The 22,257-nt window shown below is 32.9% G+C and overlaps 1 protein-coding gene across 1 annotated transcript; it reads right to left on the reverse strand.

The window, feature by feature from the left end:
• Nucleotides 1-305: 305 nt before the first annotated feature.
• On the reverse strand, nucleotides 306-21,393 carry LOC105320279 (mucin-2). Its single transcript, XM_066071617.1, has 8 exons — nucleotides 21,064-21,393; nucleotides 15,599-15,692; nucleotides 3,016-3,543; nucleotides 2,547-2,717; nucleotides 1,909-2,196; nucleotides 1,233-1,403; nucleotides 756-1,010; nucleotides 306-456 (listed from the first exon to the last, which is right to left on the reverse strand). Exons 1-8 carry the CDS (start codon nucleotides 21,376-21,378, stop codon nucleotides 362-364), a joined length of 1,917 nt encoding a protein of 638 aa, XP_065927689.1. The 5' UTR covers nucleotides 21,379-21,393; the 3' UTR covers nucleotides 306-361.
• Nucleotides 21,394-22,257: the final 864 nt, after the last annotated feature.

Genomic DNA, 22,257 nt, shown 5'->3' on the forward strand with positions numbered 1-22,257 from the left:
ATTATTGCTATATGAGATATATTTTAACTATAATTGATTAAACGTATTAGTTGTATGTAATTGTCTTAAGTTTTTTTTATTTAACCTGGGTTTTTTTTATATGTGTAATATATTGGAACCATATGAACGCGATTTGAAAAAAAAGTTCGTTCGAAGTGCGTTGACTTAGTTCCAAACCTAAGAATAAAACGTGTGTAAAAAAAAAAGTGGTTTTTTTTTTTTTTTAAGTGCGTTGAAACATCGGTCCATAGTTTGGTTAAACTGGGGACACCCCCCCCCCCCAAATTTCTCCCGAAAGGAATAAAAGTATGTTGAAAAATCAGTTTTGAAGGCAACAAAAATCTTTTAATCAAAAGGCTCATCATTCTGTGTTGCCCTCAAACCATTTATGAGTCTCCTCTACATTGTTGTAACACAACGATACTTCCGGTTTCCATATGAACGGACAAGACGGCGCTGCAGCAGATTTATTATAAATACTTGTTTATTTCTAGTTACCTTTTTTTACATATACATACTTAAATAAAGCAGATTTACTAAACTAAGTAACAATTCAAGATATCTAGAAAAACGATGAATATCGTGGGTTTTTATTTTTCAACAAATCTATCTATGAGTTCATTAGACGTTGATAAATTTTGTTAAATGTTTCACCTTTTACTAGACTGAAAAAAAAATGTTTTTAATAAAATTGAATTGAATATGAATTTACATTCTTCTATGGACAAATATTTAAGTTAACAATGTAAGACTACCAGCAGTTGGGGCTGTCGGCGCTCCCATTGGGATCTCACAAATCGAGGGTAGGGGACTACTACAAGGGTAGTCTCGCAGCAGATCCAGGTCGCTCCACATCAGACAATGACCTGTTACCCTGGTAACCGGATAATTAGACAGAAATCCAGTGGAGTCTACCAAGGCATTGGTGACCCATTTATATTCAACAGCAGTGTCGTCGAAATCCGCTCCGATAAAATAGTTGTAATGTAATAATAGTCCACCAGTGTAATCTGCAATTTTTTTCAAAAATAAATTTTCCTTTTGCAAGCATGATTTCTGCGAGCATGATTGTTTTTAAAGGTAGATCCAGAACAAGAGCAGAAAATTCGTATACATATTATTGTATGTCATGATTAATAAAAAAAACTATTAATGGCATAGATGAGACTTCCCTTTTTAAGAGTTAAAGAAATGGAATACTTATTTAATGAATATTAGAGAACAAAAATAACCAATAAAAATGGCGTCAAGTTTCCCTGGTGTGTCCAGAACCGCGAGTCTGGCTCCCATAGCCTCACAATGCCCTTTTGCATCTAGCCACAACATTGTAATTTCAACCACGTGATAACAGAGATTGATAGATGGGTTCAAGGTGAAGGTCACTGGACAAGTAGAGCCTGGATCTAAAGTAAATGATATTTTATATTTAACAATGTAAATTGTTTCTACCAGGCTAATTGAGATAAAGTATATTGAAGTTACTTCGCTTCGAGAAAGCATTAACATGATAAATCATAGCACACAGATGGTGTCAACATTAAAAGTATCAAGGTGTGTCGAGAGACTTAACCTAATGTAATTAAGCGCATAATATGGCGGTAATTAACTTGCAGAAAATGCCTACACGTATTATGATTTTTAACTTTAAAATGACAACCTTCCTAGAAACAATTGAGAGGAGAACATTATAATATTGTATTATCTTCAAATGTTTATATATTTAAGACAAAATACACAAATGATTAGGCTGTGCAAGTGTAATTTCATGGATGTTAAATGCCACATAAACAACTAGTGGTATTTTTTTTCTCTTTTCACTTATGGTTTTCATTTATCCTTCGATACATTGAAACTTAACCTGCTGTTGTTGACAATTAGTACATTTTGAACATGTTAACTATACTTTACTTGTGGTTAATGCTGCACTTGGCGTCCCTGGCGGAAGTGACGTTGGAGGTGATGATGTGGTTACAGGAACTTCACAGATGAAAGACATAGTCGTGGAGCAGGGGACGTCAGACAGACCGTACGTTTCATCCCAAACAAGACAGTGGCCGGTACCTCCAGTCACCAGATAGTTCATCAAGAACACGGGGTCCACTATCAGGCCATCAACCCATTTCCAGTCCCTGAGGTAAGCATCGTACGATGCTCCTATATAGTATTGGTAGTTCAACAAAAGCCCTGCGGTGTAATCTATAAAAGTTATTTAACAGAACTGTAATGATATTTTTTGCAATGCAATTTGATAAACTCATAGTTATTGTCTTTTTTTTAATCATTTACAATAACAATCACTGCTTGTTTTCTTCATCGTCGTCAGGATTTCAGATGAATCTACATAGAAGTTTCTTTTTTAAAAATTGTTGTATTAGAAAAGCTCATGCACTGTATGTAGATTCTGCGTATGATTTTTTTTTTTTTGGGGGGGGGGGGGGGGTTAGGGTTATAGCTTAACTTAGGAACTAAAGCGTACATAAATATGTGGAATTACTTTGATAAATACTCCCTTAAGTAGAACACGTTAATTTAATTAATTTACATACCTCCAGCGAGCACATCAAGTTTTGGCGGGATATCTAGAACTGCCAATCGTGCCCCTTTAGATTCACAATGAACTTTAGCATCTTGCCAAAGCAATGGAACCTCCTCTACTTTGTAGCACAAACCAACGGAGGGATTCCAAACAAAGTTTGATGGACAACTTATAGTGCTTCCTAAAAAAAGAAGCATCTGAAGTCTATAACTTTCTGGGCCTAGTGCGGAACTTGTGTATGTCAATATATCAAAATTTATACTCTTTTTGTAAAATATCTTTTTTTAAATACAACTGCATGATTTTTAAATACTTTGCTACTGTTTCATTGTTACGTAATATTTCATGATATGTGTACTTTCTAGTGCAATTTGACATACTCACATCAATATTTAGGCCATTAATTCAACAATACGAGCACATACGTTTTTTCCTCCATGATAAAATTGCAATAAAAATATTTTAAAGACATGCCAAACCTATTGTTGTTGTCGCTAATGTTGTAGAAGTTGTTGATGGGGCTGTAGTTGTCGTTGTTGTTGTTGGACTTGTAGTCGTTGTTGTTGGACTTGTTGTTGTTGGACTTGTCGTTGTTGTTGGACTTGTAGTCGTTGTTGTTGGACTTGTTGTCGTTGTTGTTGGACTTGTAGTCGTTGTCGGGCTTGTTGTCGTTGTTGTAGGACTTGTTGTCGTTGTTGTAGTTGTTGTCGTTGTTGGGCTTGTTGTCGTTGTTTGACTAGTTGTTGTTGGACTTGTAGTAGTTGTTGTTGGACTTGTAGTAGTTGTTGTTGTTGGACTTGTAGTCGTTGTTGTTGGACTTGTAGTAGTTGTTGTTGTTGGACTTGTAGTCGTTGTTGTTGGACTTGTAGTAGTTGTTGTTGGGCTTGTTGTTGTTGTGGGACTGGTTGTTGTTATGGGACTGGTTGTTGTTGTTGGACTTGTTGTTGTAGTTGGACTTGTTGTCGTTGTTTGACTTGTTGTTGTAGATGACGATACTATTGATGGTGCTTTTAAGAAACCAATTATATGAATAGGTTTAAAATGTTAAAATCAGTTCCATGTAAAAAGCATTAAAAGTCGATGTCCGCGCATAGAAACCAAACTTTTTCATATTTTTTGGTATTTGGTTAATACAGTTGTATGTATACCACCCTATGCAGTTGATATAGGGATCGTTAGCCTTGCTACTAGTAACAGAAGCTATTTTTAAGACATTTGGAAAGTGTTTGCATCAGTTTCAGTTACATAAAATAAAATAATCACATTATGAATCTTCAAATTATACAAACTTGTTTGTAAGCAGATTACATTGGTAAGTTAACTACACTTTATATAAAAACAATATTTTTTTCAATTAATTCAAATACTTTTTAATGGATGAATATTTATCTGTTTGACTTGGTCACAATGACAATATATTGTACCGATCAGACCCAACCTAACACAGTGGCGTCGGAAGCAAATTGAAAGTGGGGGGGGGGGGACTAAACTTATCCTCAGAAATCTTGACAAGCACACACAAAAAAATAATTCCCAAAATCATGAAAATCCTTATCCGGGGGAGGGGGGTATACGTATTGTTCCAAAAAATTTCTTTCCTACCAAAGGTTTTCTTCCCCAAAATCATGAAATTCCTAATCCGTGGGGTGGGGTGGGGGGGGGGGGGGGGTAGTATACTTATTGTTCCAAAAATAATTCTTACTAGTATTATACCATTATACCTATGACTCCAACTTCTCATTTTTTTCCATCCTTTCAAGGTAAATTTTGGAACAATTATTTTTGCGACAAAAAGTGGGGGGGGGGGGCTGAACCCTCTATGATGCTATATGCCTAATGGTTAGGTCTAACTTTGCAAAACAAAGTGGGGAGGCTAAGCCCCCCTAGCCCTCCGGTTCCGACGCTTATGTAACACCAGAGTAAACCCCAACTAAACCCCGGGTTTACTTTTGGGGTTAACCTTTTGAAAAATTTGGTCCACTCGAGGGTTTCTTTAGGTTTACTTTGGGTTAACCTGGAAATTGCTTTTGAGGTCAACTGTACGTACTGAAGTGTGAAGCAGGTCCGTATTTTATCTTACCATCCTACTGCCTGCAATTTCTGCCCCTTGTTTATTCCAAATACACATGTAGCGTCTGCTTTTAGGGGTGTACTTCTGACCGGGTTCACTCTCTGTGTCCACTGTGGGTTTACTCTGGGTCCACTCTAGTAAACTCGGACTTAACCCAGAGTAAACCCCGAAAGTAAACCCAAGGTTTAGTTGGGGTTCAGTTTCTATTACGTTGGGTCTGATCGGTACTGTATATCATGAATAAAGTTCGTTGTTATTGTAACAGTACTACAAATTACGAAAATATACATATTCTAAGGTACCTCCGAAAAGTCATTCCTTTATCATGATATTTCAAAATAATCGAATAACCCGGCATGTTCTGAACTTTCATGTATATTAATTGAAGCTGTACTTCAGCAATAGAAAAGACCATTGCGTTTACGTTTATGCAGCTAAGAATATCAGAACGAGGTATTAATTTGCAAATCAATGTTTGTTTTTCGTAATTGAGCATTAGCAAAATATTTCATAGAGTACTTCTTCATACTTGAAATAGGCTGCAATTACATTCTACATTATTTGAAAGTGCTTAGATTTGCTATTTTTCTATCTTTAGTCTCCGTTACAATGTCAATGGTTGTCTTGAAATATTGCTACTTTTTAAATCAGAACAAATAAAGGTAAAACATATAAATAAAGAGAGTTGGTGACTATACGTGCCGGAACCCCATTATCTGTATCAAATATATTAACCTGAATATTATAAATTGTTTATCATGACAATATAAACAGTGCGACATTTAAGTCCGGACATGACAAGGTCCGGGCTTTTAGCTACCCTTTCCGTTGGACATAGCTTACTTTTGTTTATATATATTGGTGGGACATTTTACTTTGATCCTATCATGTCAGCATGAATGTACACATTGCTCTAGTTTTCTTATAATTGTCTCTCAAATATCAAAATCCCATGGGATTTTGGTGGGATTTTTCATCCCATCTCAAACCCCACCAAAATCCCATGGGAGAAAAAAATCTTTGTGGGATATAAACTCCCATGGGATTTTTTCTCCCATCTTTGGTGTTTATAGGATAATTAATCCTATAAAAGGCTTTTATAGGATTTAAAATCCTCTAATTGACCATGTTGGGATATTTTATCCCAGAGGATAAAAAGTCCTCTAAATATATTATCTTGATTGATTGTATGTTGGGGTTAACTAAACACTTATGATTCAATTGTCTGATCATATAGTCTAGTAAAAGCAATATTCAAACAACCAATGTATTAATTTATTAGATAATGTCATTATATCCATCTAATGAATTACACATGCTAAATTATATGTACCATCAATAACATATTCTTCTTGAAATGACTTTATAGAGCTTATAACAATAAGATTTAACAAATTCTGCGAAAATAAATACCAAAAATTACCAATTCTATTGAATATTAATGAAAATATTTCTGTTTATGTAAACCTATAAACTCTTACTTTTCACTGCAGCCAAGAGAATTATTTTCGTTTTAAATTTTGATTGATTGATATGATTTGATTTGATACTGTACATCAGGTAAACCGGCATGACCCAAGGAACAAGAATATATATGATTTATGGGCGGGGATCTCAACTGTTTTCAAGATATTTAGGCACTTCCTGTTCAAAGCAAAAGGGGGGGGGGGTCATGACCACCCTTGGGGCCCATGACCTATATACTATTTGATGCTCCTTGACACAAGGAACAAGAATATATTTGGTTTAGGGGTGGGGATCTCAACCGTTTTCGAGATATTTGGACACTTCCTGTTCAATGGGGGTCAGGACAACCCCCAGGGCCCATAACCTACATACCATTTGATGCCCCTTAACACAAAGAACAAGAATATAAGTAGTTTGGGGTTGGAGATCTCATAGGAATTTAATGAGATATTTAAATTAGGGCACTTCCTGTTTCAGGGGTAGACGGAACCACTCCCATATGGCCATAACCTATATACCATATGATGCCCCATTACACAAGGAACAAGAATTTATACGGTTTAGGGGTGAGGAGTCACGGTTTTTTAAATATTAAGCAATTTCCCAAACCTCGGGGTTGGGGAATATATATAGTCCCCAGAGATCATATCTATAATGTACCATGTATTGACCATAATTAACACTCAATATATTTAGCATTTGAAAAATCCATGTCAATATATTTAACGGTTTTCAAGTGATAACCATTTACAATATAGTGTATAATTTTTCCCTACGGATTCAGTGTTAGACTCCACCCCTATTTGACCCCCAAAACTATGGTTGCCCAACCCCAATTTAAAAACAATAAATTTAAAATTTAAAACAGGGTATGCAGGCCTATCATATTCTAGATCTAGAGTTGTGTACAACTCTGTTCATGCAGCCATCTCTGAGAAAAGCAATGGACAAGTTCAGAGGCAAGAAAGAAGAAAAAGAAGAAACCGCTTTCAAAAACAATGTCTCCAAACTTCTTTTGGGAGACTTAATTACAAAAGGTTACACAATGTAAACAATTATTTTTATATACATACAGAAGGAGAGTTTATTAATACTCCCTCTTCGGTTACATGAGTAGAATAGCCACCACTTGAGTGAAATTTGGCCTTACCCAGAAAGTTGGAATTTCCTATTCTGATGACAATTTATAGGCTTAAGTTAATTACTGAGATAAGAATAAATTAATACTTTTAAAACGGTTTTTATCAATTTAATCATTAAATTTATAAATCTGCAGTGAAGTTGCTCTCTGGTTTTATGAAATAACATTAAGAAACCGGACAAATTATAACCCATTTTTTTTTTTAAAAATATGTTTCTTTCAAATGTAGTACAAATGTAATTACATGTAAACAAATGTAGTTATCATAGTATCAACCTTAAAAACCCAAGTGTATGTATCCTGTGCAAAAGTGATATTTAAGATGTTTTTACACTAGTTAAAAAATCATCTCCCTTCTTTCATTACGTATACATGTATGATATGTAAAGGTACACTTGACCTTCAAAAACATCTAGCTACTATAATTACGGTACTACTATTGAAATGAACAAGAATCAACATATTTTTACCCCTTTATTGTATATATATGTGCGTCAAAAATGTAGAAATACATGTAAAAATTGAACATTTTTCATGAAATTCTTATATATATATCCATCTCCAGCGTAACCCTGGTGTGTTTTAATTTTATTTAAATTAAAGGTAGGCATATCATACTTGCAGGTCCTACTGTTTATCAAAAGGAGACTAGAAACCAGAATAGATAAGATATTCACTAAATATGATTGTTAACTTCCATTTTCATGGAAACAAAAAAAAAAAAAAAAAAAAACACATGCAGGATGGCATGTCTAGATGTGAATAAAAATGCTACAAATCATCCAATTTACCAAAAAAGAGCAATTTCTTAGCATCAGTGATGATTATCTCAAATATGTGTAAGAAATGACCCAAGAAAATTGCCACAAGTTTCATAATATTAGGTAAAATATTTCAAACTTATAAATGCTTTTTCTGACAATCAAAATACGGGGAGTGTAATACATGTAAGAGTATTTCTAAGTGATTTGATGCTTTTATCATAGTAATATTATGTAGATGTATGTAGTACTGAATAAGGTTTCTTATTCAAGGAAGTTGAACAACAATTGATGTCTAAAAGATTAAGTTAATATGTTTTACTAAAGGAGAGCCCCATGAATCTGTGTTAAATAGAGGAGTGGGGAAATGGTAGGTTCACTTAAATGGCTATATTTTTCTTATACCTCAATGGAATTGGCAATATGATGCATATTTTTTCTCAGAATTGCATAAGCTTTCTAATTTCATCTTTTCATAGAATTTTAGTGTAAATTCAAGAGAGCAAGTCAGACAGTTTTGGATAATAATGGGAGTAACTCCCTCCTAAATTATTATTTTATTTTTAAATAAAATATGTTTAAAGATATTAATTGTTCCTCTGAGTTGGGAATTGTAACTTATTTTTTAAAAAGTGTTCATCCCACGGGTACATACCGGTAATTAATACTAAGGAAGTTTTTGTCCCATGCTTTTCCTTTATAAAAAAAAGTCATTGCCCCATGCCTGTTAAATGAACTGGGTCCCATCATTGCGATAAATTTAAGGTTCTCAAAAATTATAGCTCATACAGCCTCAAAATATTAGATTTGCTCATCTGACTTATATTGGAATCATTATTATATGATTGACATTTATTAGTCAAGATTGTTTTAAAATATTTATTGAATGGCGGATCAGAGGCTAGAACCCATTAATTTCTTAAATAACATTTATTTATTATGCAGTTGTATTATGTTGGTCTCAGTGGTACTTTTATGGATATTGTAAGGTTATACTACAAACACTTAAATGTTTATTCAATAGTTATGTTACATATTAAATTTTTCCTAATACTCTACTCAACAATGCTCAATGAGCTTAAATAAAGCTCTGAATACATACCAGGTACATGTATTTGTAACCATGTTCAACAACTCTCTCTCTCTCTCTCTCTCTCTCTCTCTCTCTCTCTCTCTCTCTCTCTCTCTCTCTCTCTCAGTGTATTTAAACTTTATCAATATAGATCAATGCATATAGTTTTGTGAATGCAATGATTTGTATTATATTGACTATATATGATAATCTATACTCTTTCAACATTTTATTACTTGCACATTCATTTCATTTATAATATCATTTTAATAACTTTTAAATATTGTATCGATGTCAATTACAAATAAGCTTTACATGTGCCAGCTGTGTACATGTAGCATTATAAGTCTTTGTTGTGTTCATTATGAATTCCTCACAGATAAGTCAACTGACCAAGGAGACACATTCTGTGTATACCTAATTACTATCCTATTGTCCTAAAGCATCTACCAATTCACATGGCAGTATCTACAGGTGTCAGTCTGTGTATATTAATTAGCACCCTATTGTTCTACAAAGAATGGAGATATACACGTGTAAGACACGTGCGAGCAGATACAAGATTGAACAGAAACACGTGACACAGGTGAACTCGCTCGAGGCTAAAATTGGATGAAGAAAATAATTAGGAACATACATGTACTTACTGCTCATGATAGCAAAATTATTCCCCTCGTTTGTCTTCACTCCACTTCCGAGTTTTGGGAACTGGCTGTGAACCAGTTTATCAAGTTGCATGATAAAATGGAAATTTGGCACATACAAGGAGTGAATTGTGAATCTTTATATTAATTTTGGATTGTTTTTCATCCATTTTAAAGGTTCTGCGTTCTTATTTTTTTTTTACTGGAAGTTCAGATGCGAGAAATTTTTACCGAACACTTATCATTAAGGTCTTCCGTCTCTACGAAATCAAACACGGTTTTTATTACGTGAATGTAAACATTATTAACCAATTTTGTTAACTTTTAATCGTTACTATCAATATTAATGAATCAGATAGCTTTTGGCATTAGAAATTTACGTGGATCAATGCGACATATATCATTTTAAGTAAATGGTAGTTGTCTTGACAGTGAGACACCAGCGTCCCTGGTTTTGCAAAGCCCGTTACAATGCCATTCCGAAACGAAGATTATTATATTCACATTTTGCCAATCAATACAAGTGTGCGTAAGTTTTAAAACACTGTAAATTATTGGGCTTCTTAACATGTATTAAACGGGATGCCACATATTTGGGCTGATCATTCAATTAAATTATTTCGTGTAAATCCAAGTTAAATGCAATACATGCATAATTTTGAGAATCATTTTCAAGAATGAACAAGTGTGTCGGCTATAATGAAAAAAATATCATTGGTTTCTAATTAGAACATATAAATGATAACGAAATTCAAAGCTAATGCTAAGCTGAGTATCAAACCGGCAGTGACAAAACGCGTATCATTGACCGGACGGACCCCTTTGAAAATTTAAATTTACATAAAGAAATATCGAAAATATGCCTCTGACCCCCTGGCAAACTAAAATTTCACTCCGAACCCCCCCCCCCCCCTCCACTCCCCAAGGAAAAAAAAGCTGGATCGGTGCATTTCATGTCAGGCGGGGATATACATAAATGTCCCTGGTAGTACTATAAAACATCAAAAAGTAATTATTCAAATTTTGAATAAAGAACCATAACAATGGGTGAAATACTCTATATTTTTAAGAATATATTATTCCGAAGAAAAAATTAGCTTTACTTTTATTGATTTTCAGTTTATTTCCTTTTTAATAAGATAGCCTTACCTAATATTTAAAAAAAAAAGGCACATAACATTAAAGCGCGAGTGGCGCAGTGGCTGCGCGGAGGGCGATATAAGTAGCAGTAATGGACTAGCGTGGGATCAAATCACGCCCACGGCACTGATTTTTCTCCAAAATTTCTTCATAACAAATTTATAATTGAGAGCAAAATTAACCACAAGCTAAGCAAGTTGAGAGAAAACAAAAATCTAGACAAAAACACTGACTTGTGTGCTGTGTACACAATGACCTTCTCGATATACATGTACATACAAAACGACATGAATACAAAATGTGTACACAGATATACAAAGCAAATATATAGGAATTGGTGAATAATATATTTACTAATTTAGCATCACAAATAAAGCTCTATGAAATGGAGTATCTACGGTATGAATGCTAGCAGTTTGATATTATAGAAAATTATTTGTTGTACTTACATAATATAACTATAATTAAGGCGACATATTCAACATTATTTTATTAATTTGCTTATTCAACATGCGGAAGAGAGGTTACGAGATCAACAGGAAAGGAATTACCTTAAAAAGCATTACAAAATAAATTCGATTTTGCAGTCAAAAATTAAAAAAATTGATATAGCTCTGATGTTTTGACGTATCTAGTTATTTAAAGTATTGTAGCTTTAGAAATTTGTATCCGTAATTAATTTGTTACAATCAAGTTTCTTTTTAAAGGATTTTGGCTATTCTCGTCGCCTTTTTTACCGATGATTACGATATCTTAAATGCTTGCATGGACAGATTGATGTTCATTATTCAGTTGTTGATTACATAATCTCCCTTCACACACGATTGACCCGAGACGATGGCACAGGTAAACTAACGAAGTTACTGCTCCAGACACGTGTGTGTCTGGGGTATGTATACACATGGTACACGAGTCTGGTGAACAAAGAGGAGGTTTCACACCTCTAGACTAGTAAATTGATTTGTGTATAATTAACTACTCACTTATTAACAGCTAAAACAGAAATTAAATTAGACTGTGTAAAATAAGCATTCATTAGCTAATACACGGGTATAGTCCGTCAATCAGTGGACATAGAATGCATGCACGAGACTATCAAAAAGAAACTAATGTTCAAAATATGCCTTAATCGCTACTTATCTTTTAAAAAATGACAAAACTCACAATTCAGCAATTTAAACCTTGTTTAAAAAATGCAATCAAGTAATCAAGTAATAACGAAGTAATAATTTCGGAAGTAATTACGTCCCTGGTCTTAATTTCTTGTCCAATAAAGAACACCTTTCTTTCGAGCGCTATAGTCAGCAATTTAACTCCAAATAGCTTAATTAAATTGTTATACTGACACTGAATCATTATTTAAACTGAAAGAAACTTTAACATATCTTGACAAAGGATGTAAATAAGTGTAAAATTAAATTCCATTATCGTATTTTCTAAGAAGTTACGAGACAAACTTCATCATGCGGCCATCTTGGACTTTCGCCTTGATCCGTTAATAATCCCTCGATTGTTTGTTAAAATGTGCATGCTATTTTGATTGTAATAAGTCCGAAATCAATATAAAAATGAATAATCGGGCAATATTGATGTAATTTCGGGCAGGTGGCATCGTTTTTTATCCCCCCCCCCCCAATTCAAAAACGATGCTACCTGCCTGAAATTACATCTCAGACTCATCCAAAAAATTTTGACAAGCAAACAAAAAAATAAAAAATAAATAAAGGGGACATTCTTCTATATCCTTATCCGTGGGGGAGGGCGGGAGCTGGCGTGGTATATATCTGGAACTTCAATTTCACTCTTAATTTCCTTAATTAATACTTACATACTCCCCCAAAAAGTAGGGGGGGGGGAGGCTCCATGATAATTCAAATTTTTATATGTAAACATGGTAAATGCAAGCCCCCCCCCCCCCGACCGATGCTTCGTGCCTGAATTTTATATCTCATACGAGGAATAGACCCCCACGTCACCTTTTACAAAACATATAAATTTATCAATATCATTATTAATGTCATGAAAAAACATCCGAAAAATGTTTAAAAAATAGGTTTCTTATAACAATAGGGCCTTGATTGATTGTCAATTTGCTACATAGAATACACATGTGATTCAAAATGTGTCACATATTTGAATAAATTCATGAAGCAAACGTTCACAAGTTTCCGAATTCGGCATTTTTGTTCGATAAAATATGGGTTTAAACTCAAACAACAGTATATTTAGTCATTCAGTGTTGATAAGGAAATTTAAAAAAAAATGTTCATATATCGAAAAAGCAATGCAAGAAAACAAACAGTTATCATACGATATTCTTGTTTTTCATATGATAGTAGTTGACCCCGTGACGCCACAGTTCATCCCGCGCCAAATCGGCTTGATTAAAAATCGTTCTGAAGGTGTGAAATCGGGTTTTCCCCAAATATCTCGAAAAGTACTTATGCGACCGCAGTAAAATTTTCAGGATGTTTTTACACATAGATCTCCATTATATCAAAAATTGACCGCACTATACATGTAGGTAGTCTAGATACCGTTTGTCCCTGGTATACTTTAAAGCAGTACTTAAGCAAGCAAATAATGAGAGAGAGAGAGAGAGAGAGAGAGGTTTCAAAAAATGAAACATTTGGTAAATGATTAATTCATATATAATTTCTTTTATAGGGAAATAATATTGTAACCAGTAAATTGAATTTTAAACAAAAATTTCACCTTTGTTTTTTCCTAGAACCGTACATCGCGGATTTAATTACAGGTAACAAGTCTTAAACATCCGGGGATATAATTACATGTACCGGTATATACAATACGAACCACCGAGGGGTAAGAATATTAATCAAGGTGACAGTCTGACAATTTACGGGTTGATGTTTGCAACATTGCCACCTTTGGTCTTCTGTACTATGTATGTCCATGTATTTTTAAAATAAACTTATTTGATCTACTGTTACTTACACGTGTGCAGGTAATATACACAAGTACAGAAACTCGCTCAAAGCTGAGCTCGGTGCAACCAACCTATAGAAATAGCGTTTGTGAATTTATTAAACTTAGCGGCAATTTGAAGTCTTGTTACCTTCTTACATGTATCAAAACAACAACAATCACATTGAAAAAAAACACCAAACAGTCTCACTATAATGACTTAATTAAACTACAAAACTTGATACAGTTATTTTAGCATGATTTTGAAGTCAATATAAATTTTTTTTTTTTCCAAATGTTATATTTTACACTCTTTTATTTAAAAAAAATCCGTTCAATGGGTAACAATGCGGCGTAGACAATCGCCGTTATTGACGATGTGGTGATGTGGTTCTTGTTCTGTGCACCTGACTCCATGAAACATGATATGAGATTGTCTTAGTATTCCGAATTCTTTTAAAGGGGGGGGGGGGTAATTTAACAATCGGGTTCGTAATTCAACATAATTATTACACTCCAAGATGGAAACTAGGAACATCACTGTGAACATCAGTCTGATCAGAGTTGAGAAATGACTACATGAAGTTTATGAGCATTAGATATGAAAAAACGTCATCATTGGGTAATCATTTGGTTGCTTACAATCTGCATAAGGTATTTTTTGAGCGTTGCATTAGTACTGCACATCAACAAAGGTCATTCTTATCTGCTGAGGTAAAGAACTGCACCTGTTAGACGCTCACCATCTATACACCATTGTGCCAAATACTCATCTCTTTTCGGGATGGATTTTTTTATACACTGATTTTAGGTGGGAAGCGCCTATGGTAATTACAAGAAAGAGCTTTATAATATGTAATGAAATTATAAGTTCCTAAGAGATAGATAACAAGAAAGTCTAATTAGATGGATTAAAAATGAAGAACCAAATAATTAACTATTAATTGAGGATTAGAATCTGCATTTTATAGCAAACATGCACCTACAGTATTTTGGAAAATCAACACAATACATTCTCACATGTCTTTAAAATATTAATATCAGATGAAAACATGAAATGTTTGTACAGTTGTTGATCAGATCCAATCAATTACTATGAGACAGAGTTTAATGTTATGTGCAAATTAAGGTGAAATAACAAAAGAAAATAATTTATTATGAGAAATCATGAGAAAAATATCTGTGATATATGGGAACATTTATCCTATGTGAAAAATCATGGGATATATCCCATTTTCTTTAGTATGTGGGATTTTTTGTCCTATATGGGAGAATTAATCCCATCTTTTAACAATTATGGGATTTTTTCTCCCACATGGGACAATTTATCCCACAGTACTTTTTCTCCCATGGGATTTTGGTGGGGTTTGAGATGGGATGAAAAATCCCACCAAAATCCCATGGGATTTTGATATTTGAGAGACAATTATAAGAAAACTAGAGCAATGTGTACATTCATGCTGACATGATAGGATCAAAGTAAAATGTCCCACCAAGATATATAAACAAAAGTAAGCTATGTCCAACGGAAAGGGTAGCTAAAAGCCCGGACTTTGTCATGTCCGGACTTAAATGTCGCACTGTTTATAACAATGTTTCAATTTCCTACTACTCATTTTCATCGACAAGTCAGTACTATGTACAACAAATATTATACTCATATTTATCAAACAGTCATAGTCATATGAGTATATACCAATAGCGCTCTGATAATAAGCTGTGAAAGCAAAATATGTTAAATAGATTTTTATAACTATAACCTTATCATCGGACATCTTAATTCTTTTTTTTCTGACACAACAAAAACGTCTACATGAACAAACAAATGTGGTTCATACCGCTGTACACAGCCATGCACGACGTCGTTCCACTAGACAACTCTGTACACTTGTCTGCGCATGCGTATGAAGAACAAGGTCCGGAAAGTAGGTCCTAGGAAACAAACAAAGCCTTTATAAGCATTTCGATATGCGGGAAAATGAAAACGAATAAGATATAATAAGCAGATTTATAAGTGTAAAAAATCAATTAAAAAATTATAGATTGATTTAATTCATTTTAAATGTTCTCTGCTTTTACTGTTTTTTAACCCAATGTATTAGATTTTAAATATATAAACTTGCACATTATTAATGCATCAGTTAATCACAATTTGAAGTTATTCCTTCACTTCAAATTAATATACTTCCATTCCACGGGGGAAAATGTTTTGTAAGCTATTAAATAAAAACTATTTTTTAATCAAATTATTTTTTGATTTATTTAGTTATAAGAGAATTTACTTTAGGATGTATAAAAACGTTGATCCGATCGAATAATGATTATGATTAACGTAGCTCGCGGGTTTGCTGACGTCACAGTAGGAATCAACGTAAAAAGTTGACCTTCATAGTAAACTAATAGTAATAGGCTACATTTTTTTTCAAAATGACAAATGAGATAATTTGAAGCATAAAAGGAAATATATTAAAAATATTACTATTTTTACAAACATTTATTATCATCAAGTGCTGAAAATTTAAAGATGTCACATAAATTGTCACATTTTGTTCTATGAGTATGAGTGTGCGTTGGAACTTTTCCATTTAGAATTTTGTTTTAAAATAGACAAGTAAATTAATTGAACCGTATGCATTAACTTTGCTATTTTTTTTTTTACAATTATAACTACCGTAATTTTAACTACCGATCAAATTTTTAAAATTCTTTTGGCTTGAGCTAATTATTTTATACGATTACAAACTTTTATTTCAGTAGTTTCTTTTTTTTTTTTTTTGCATTGATTGACTCAGAGTTTCATAAAAACAAAAATAGTAATTTTCTGTATCTTTACAGCCTTACATTAATAGCATTTGTGCATTTGATAACATTCACAATAATGTATAATTAGTATTTACATGTTCCAAAATGTGTTAATCAGCTAGTCTTGGCAGTTAATGCATTTCAATTTTTGGGTTCTCCGACGTAAGGAAATAATGATGTCGGGCTAACGTCGTAATGAAAATATACAGTTTTGAGAAATCTTTTAAATCTTCGAAGTTGTTTTGCCAAAAATTGGCCGAGAACACATACTGATTATTTTTTATGAATTGATTCAAAATTATCTCCTCTGTTATTGTGTTGAGTATGATTAATTTCGTCTGAATCGTTTAAAAGTTTGGAGCATAGTTTTGTAATACGTTTTTCGACTAAGATGTGCATTTTACTATATTTTTCATTGAAATGGCGTTGCTTGATTTTATTAATGACACTGTATTTAAAACACGGTAACATTATTACCGCGCAGACGAATCTCAAATAAATTTTAGAAATAAAACTCTGAAACCTATGGATCACGTGAACAAATTTTCGAGGTAGGTTTTCTCACAAGCATGTAAACCCGCGAGCTACCTTAATATATAAAGTCAAACAAGTATATGGATACAAAATTATATCTTCATTTGCAAAGACGTTAATGAATAAATCAATAAGTGATATTTTTATGAACTAAATATTTACAAACTATTTTGTTGAACAAACTTTACCGAGAAGAACTTATAAATATTTAAAAAATATATATATTTTTGTCACTCTTTCTAAGGATTCGTCCCGTTTTATAGGCTACGTAAACAAAGACAGGACTGTCGATTAGACTGACTTTTAAAATATTTAAAATAGTTTTGACAAACCATTGTAAACACTTTTTGAACAAATCTTTTAATTTTAAGTTTATAATTACATGTATGTGTAAGCAGTAATAATTGTATACCTTTGTGTGTGTAAGTATGACCCAACCAGCACGATGACGAAAAAATTTTATATTCTAAATTTATCATAAAGCATGCTATCTATTTTAATCTTTTTTTCTTCTTTATGATGTAAACAAACAACTTTTCTTTTATTTAATTGCGGTTTTATTTTCAAACGTATGTGAATGCACCGGTGAAATTGATTAAAAGTTCTTGTACAATTATATAATTGTTTTGCTTAAAAATATCTTAAATGCATTAATGCATGGTCACAAAAACGGATGAGGCAGCTTTCAACATTTACATTTCATGGGGTTTTTTTAAGGTTGTTTTTTATATCGTCTTTACATCTAACAAGCGAAAACGTTTAAATTATGTTCAATATAACTAAGTGAAAACAATTTCACGAAATAATGTATGTACTTGTATTAGTTTTCTGTTCAATTTATAAATGTTATTACTTTATCATACAGATCCAATTTTGTTGTTACTTGATTTTTCCTAATACATATAACCTATTTAAAGAACGGGTCATCCGTATTCTAATTGAATAGCATATTGTTATCGCCGATTCAAGTCACGAAGAATGACACTATATGGAGCTGGTTTTCGATCAATGTTCTCTATAGTTCGATTACTAGGAATCGATATCAAAGTCAAGAACACCCATGTGAAGAAAAACAAACGGCAAATACTTAATACGCCTCTGTATAAACAAGGATACCGTTTTTCCATGAAGTTGTTTGCATTTCAAAGTCTGCAAACACTTGAACCCCTGCTAAATAAACAATGACTGGCCTTAAAGTTCTAAACAATTATATGATCGACATCATTGCCAATTCCACGTCAAACTGAAGATACAATGGAACTTTCCGTTTAATATTTTAGAGGAGCCTCTTTTTCTTCAGTTCAAATTAAATTGGTTCAGGTCCCTTTCTTTAAAGAGAGGTCAACGTCTTAAAATATGTTTATCTTTTTAACTAGTTTTGAAGTCTTTGTAAAAAAAAAAATTGCGGTAATGTTTATTTAGGTTGGTTCCAATTGCAATGAATGAAGGTAAAAAAGGGAAAACTTGACTTTATCGTATAGATCATAATGTTCCATTATAATTATACCCCACATAGCAAAAACAAAATTCAGTGATGAGCTGGCACGATCTAGCGAGAAAACCAAGAGCTGCGTCCCTTGCAAGTTCCTATTTTTATCCAATTAAATAATGCGGTTTAAATTAAGTAATGCGGTTTACTTGTACACGCAATCGCTATGGCATAACAATAAAAGCATGTCGACTGTAATAACTTTCTGAAACATTTACGATACGTTCTACTTTTAATGTAGAATTAAAGAAATTAACAAATTATCTGATCAAATGAAAAATGACAAGAACAAACTGTTAACCGAACGTATTTGGTGTTATAAACAAGACCGTAATGTGTTTGTTGCGACATGCACCGCATGTGGGAAGGCGTTGATTTGTCAGGTATCGTCGTCATAGAAAATGCAAAAAGAAGTAAGAAAACCAAACAATTATTAATCACGATTGCAGGTACACTGTGCTATGTAAAGCAACTTAAATATCCACTATTATACAATGTTTTTTGAAAAGTCATCGTTGGGAAGGCACTGTACTCAAGCAATTAATTATGCTCCTTCTTTCATATACAGACAGGACATAGTCCCATGTGCGCATTTACTAACGTTGCGATTGGATCAGATATTCGCAGCAACGATCAATCATGTTACAGAGCACATTCTCTTGTTTTTTGTAGTGGGGCCTGTCAAGGTTTTATGGAGAGCAGAGTTGACCGAGCACCCATCCGATTTGGATATAATATAGCAATTATCACTTCAAGTTCCACAATTTTTTTTCATTTATCATTACGGGTTAAATGTAGTGCTACACCGGTATCTCGATTTACCTAAATGGACTAATCAACAGATAACAGACAATTATATTTAAACGACATGAATTTAATTACTAATGGGTTCGTCCATTTAAAGACAAAATACTTCACCAATGTTTTTCCAGATCGACTTTTCATGATTTATTATACCCACTCAAACGACATATATTCTAAAATTGATGAATAATTCCGGTAGGGAACATGTATTGTTTATGTAATGTTCTGAGAGTGTTTAATTCTTTGTATTTAAAATGACCTAGCATAGAGATGTACATCTACAACGAAACTTTAAGACAGAAAGCAGCCAACAAATAAAATGTTGACAGTGTAGGGTATCTGCATTGTGTACGTACCTCCAAGCTGTACCGACTGACTACAGCAGATAAATTTGACTTTCTTAAACATCATCAAGGACAAATTAAATGACCGTTTCCAAAACTTGTATGCAAAATCAAAACGTCATAACAGATGTCGAAATTGAAAAACGTTGATCCTCAACTTTTTTCGAAAGCCGTTGTCTGCGTAGTGGAAAGAGCATGTACACGCTGATATTCAATCCGTCAAAAATTACCTTCAATGGTTTGAGAAAACCAGGATCGCTGAGGTGGTCGTATACACGTTCCAATCAGTATGCGATATAGTGACCGGTGACTATAGATACATGTATTTCGTGCATAAACTGTTTTCATTTCCAAAGGGAATAAGCAACTGATGTGTGTTGTTTCTCTTGTGACATTTTAAAAGTTATTTGGCAGTCTGCATACTTGTATGAATACTTATATTTTACAACAGTATTTTGAATTTTTGATAAGGAAATAAAAACACTACCATTGTGTGAGTTCGGTTTCATATATTCTGTTCCATAAAGCATATGCGGTAATTTTAATAATATGTATTTTTTTTAATTTTGAATTATGTTCGGTCTAATGAAGCCGGAGAAACTGAAGACGCAGACGATAAAATTTTATACCTTTTAAGGGTTATGTTGCAAAAAATTCGACACGCAAAAAATACCCATTATGCTGTATGCTTCAACCGATATAAAAATTGCAAGTTTTGTATAGGATGACGCAAATTCGTGAAGGGTTCCATATGTTTAATGATCTGAACTTAAATTTCAAAGAAGACGCGCACCTAATCAACCGTTATAAACCATTTTATGATCAAACATTTCGTTTCTGTTGTTTGATATATTCCGTTGAACTAGAATTGTTATGTTATTGCATAATGAATTTTCATAGAATGAAACACTTTTAATGATTAAAAAAAGTGGTTTAAGGTTTTTAAAGGACTTTTTATTTATTGTTACTTTAGAGAAACCAAGCAAAAATTAATGAGATACCGGTATCAATAAGTGTGTTGTAAATATTAATATCCTGTACCAATTAATAAGGGCTAGTTGATAATCATAATTGTTAATAGTTCTCTGACTAAAAATCAATATCGAGCTTTTATCGTCATGAAGAAAAAGGTGAAAGGTATCCCAGTCTTGATTCGATCTTCAAATTTGAGCGAAAATTAAACTTCCACAGTCACTATAACATTTCTTTTTATTGTCTTTGCCGTAATTAACATAAAGAACTGCAAGTCGTTCAGCTTATAAATGTTCAGTTATATTTGGGATTAATATTTCATGCCTAAAACGGAAGGTTTTTTTATTGCAATACCAACCTGGGGCTGTGATGCCTTCTCCATATACACACTATTAACGTCCGGTACTAAGACAGCCCCCGGGCCCACTGTGGAGGGGTTCAGCTGACATCGTAGCTCGCTTCTCCAGTAATTGACTGATAGACAATCCCCCCGCCGCATGCATTCTCGTACACACTGTTGATTTCCAATGGTGTTCAAAATTTCTCCTGATGTGTTCAAACTTTTTCCCTCATCAGATATTATCAAAACAACACTGTCGCTTTTATGAAATAAAAGCATTAAAAAAGCAACATTAAATAAGGAAACTATACATCCTTGTAATTTTGACCCCATTTCTACAAAAACAGTTGAAACAAAATGACTTTATATTTATTAAGAGAATTAGTTTATTGATTTTTATTTGGTCTTTCTAAAGTAAATTTGATATAAAGTTAATTCAAATAGATTTAATAGAAAGCTTCAAACTTACGTGCCGTATTAGGTATGAATGAGGAAGTCAATTGTTTGCGTAATCACTCGATCGTTTGTAAGACGGTCTTTTGAATTGTTATTAGAGGTTAACAAATAGATTTTGATAAAAACAAAGCATCGATACAGATGGTCAAATACAGTTTACTTGTTTACATATTTAGACAATTCAGTCCAAGATATAGTTCTTCTAGGGCTACAAACTTTTATGACGCAGATTAGTAACCTTAATTTTCTGTAACTGTTACAACAATTGCATTTACATTGAATTTTTTTTATAGTATGCATGAAGAAAAGTCAATCAATGTGTAAACCATCAAAATGATGAATGTATTAGATTTTCAAGTAATAAATATATATTTTAAGTCGGCTTAATTTTGTAGAGTTTGAGAAAGAATATTATCACTGAATTTTGTTATTTTTATGTGGCATTATAGTGCATTTCATCTCCAAATAAATACAATATATTTTGTACATTTTCTTTTGAATTTGTTATTTTCTGTGAATAAGAATAACACAGTCATAGTCTGTTATTCATTTTAAAAAATCAGTTAAAGACAACGTAATTTTTAAAATATTAATTTTCATTTAACATAATATTTATAACATGTTTTAAAATTTAAACGATGAAATGTTATAATAAATCCTACACTTTAATTCAGTACAACCTATGATGTCTAATTTGTCACAGCAAAATACCATTAGTTGTGGATTTCAATCAAATTGTAAGGCACAGATAAAGCA

The sequence above is a fragment of the Magallana gigas genome, chromosome 9 (genome assembly GCF_963853765.1).
Source record: "Magallana gigas chromosome 9, xbMagGiga1.1, whole genome shotgun sequence".
Classification (NCBI taxonomy): Eukaryota; Metazoa; Mollusca; class Bivalvia; order Ostreida; family Ostreidae; genus Magallana; species Magallana gigas.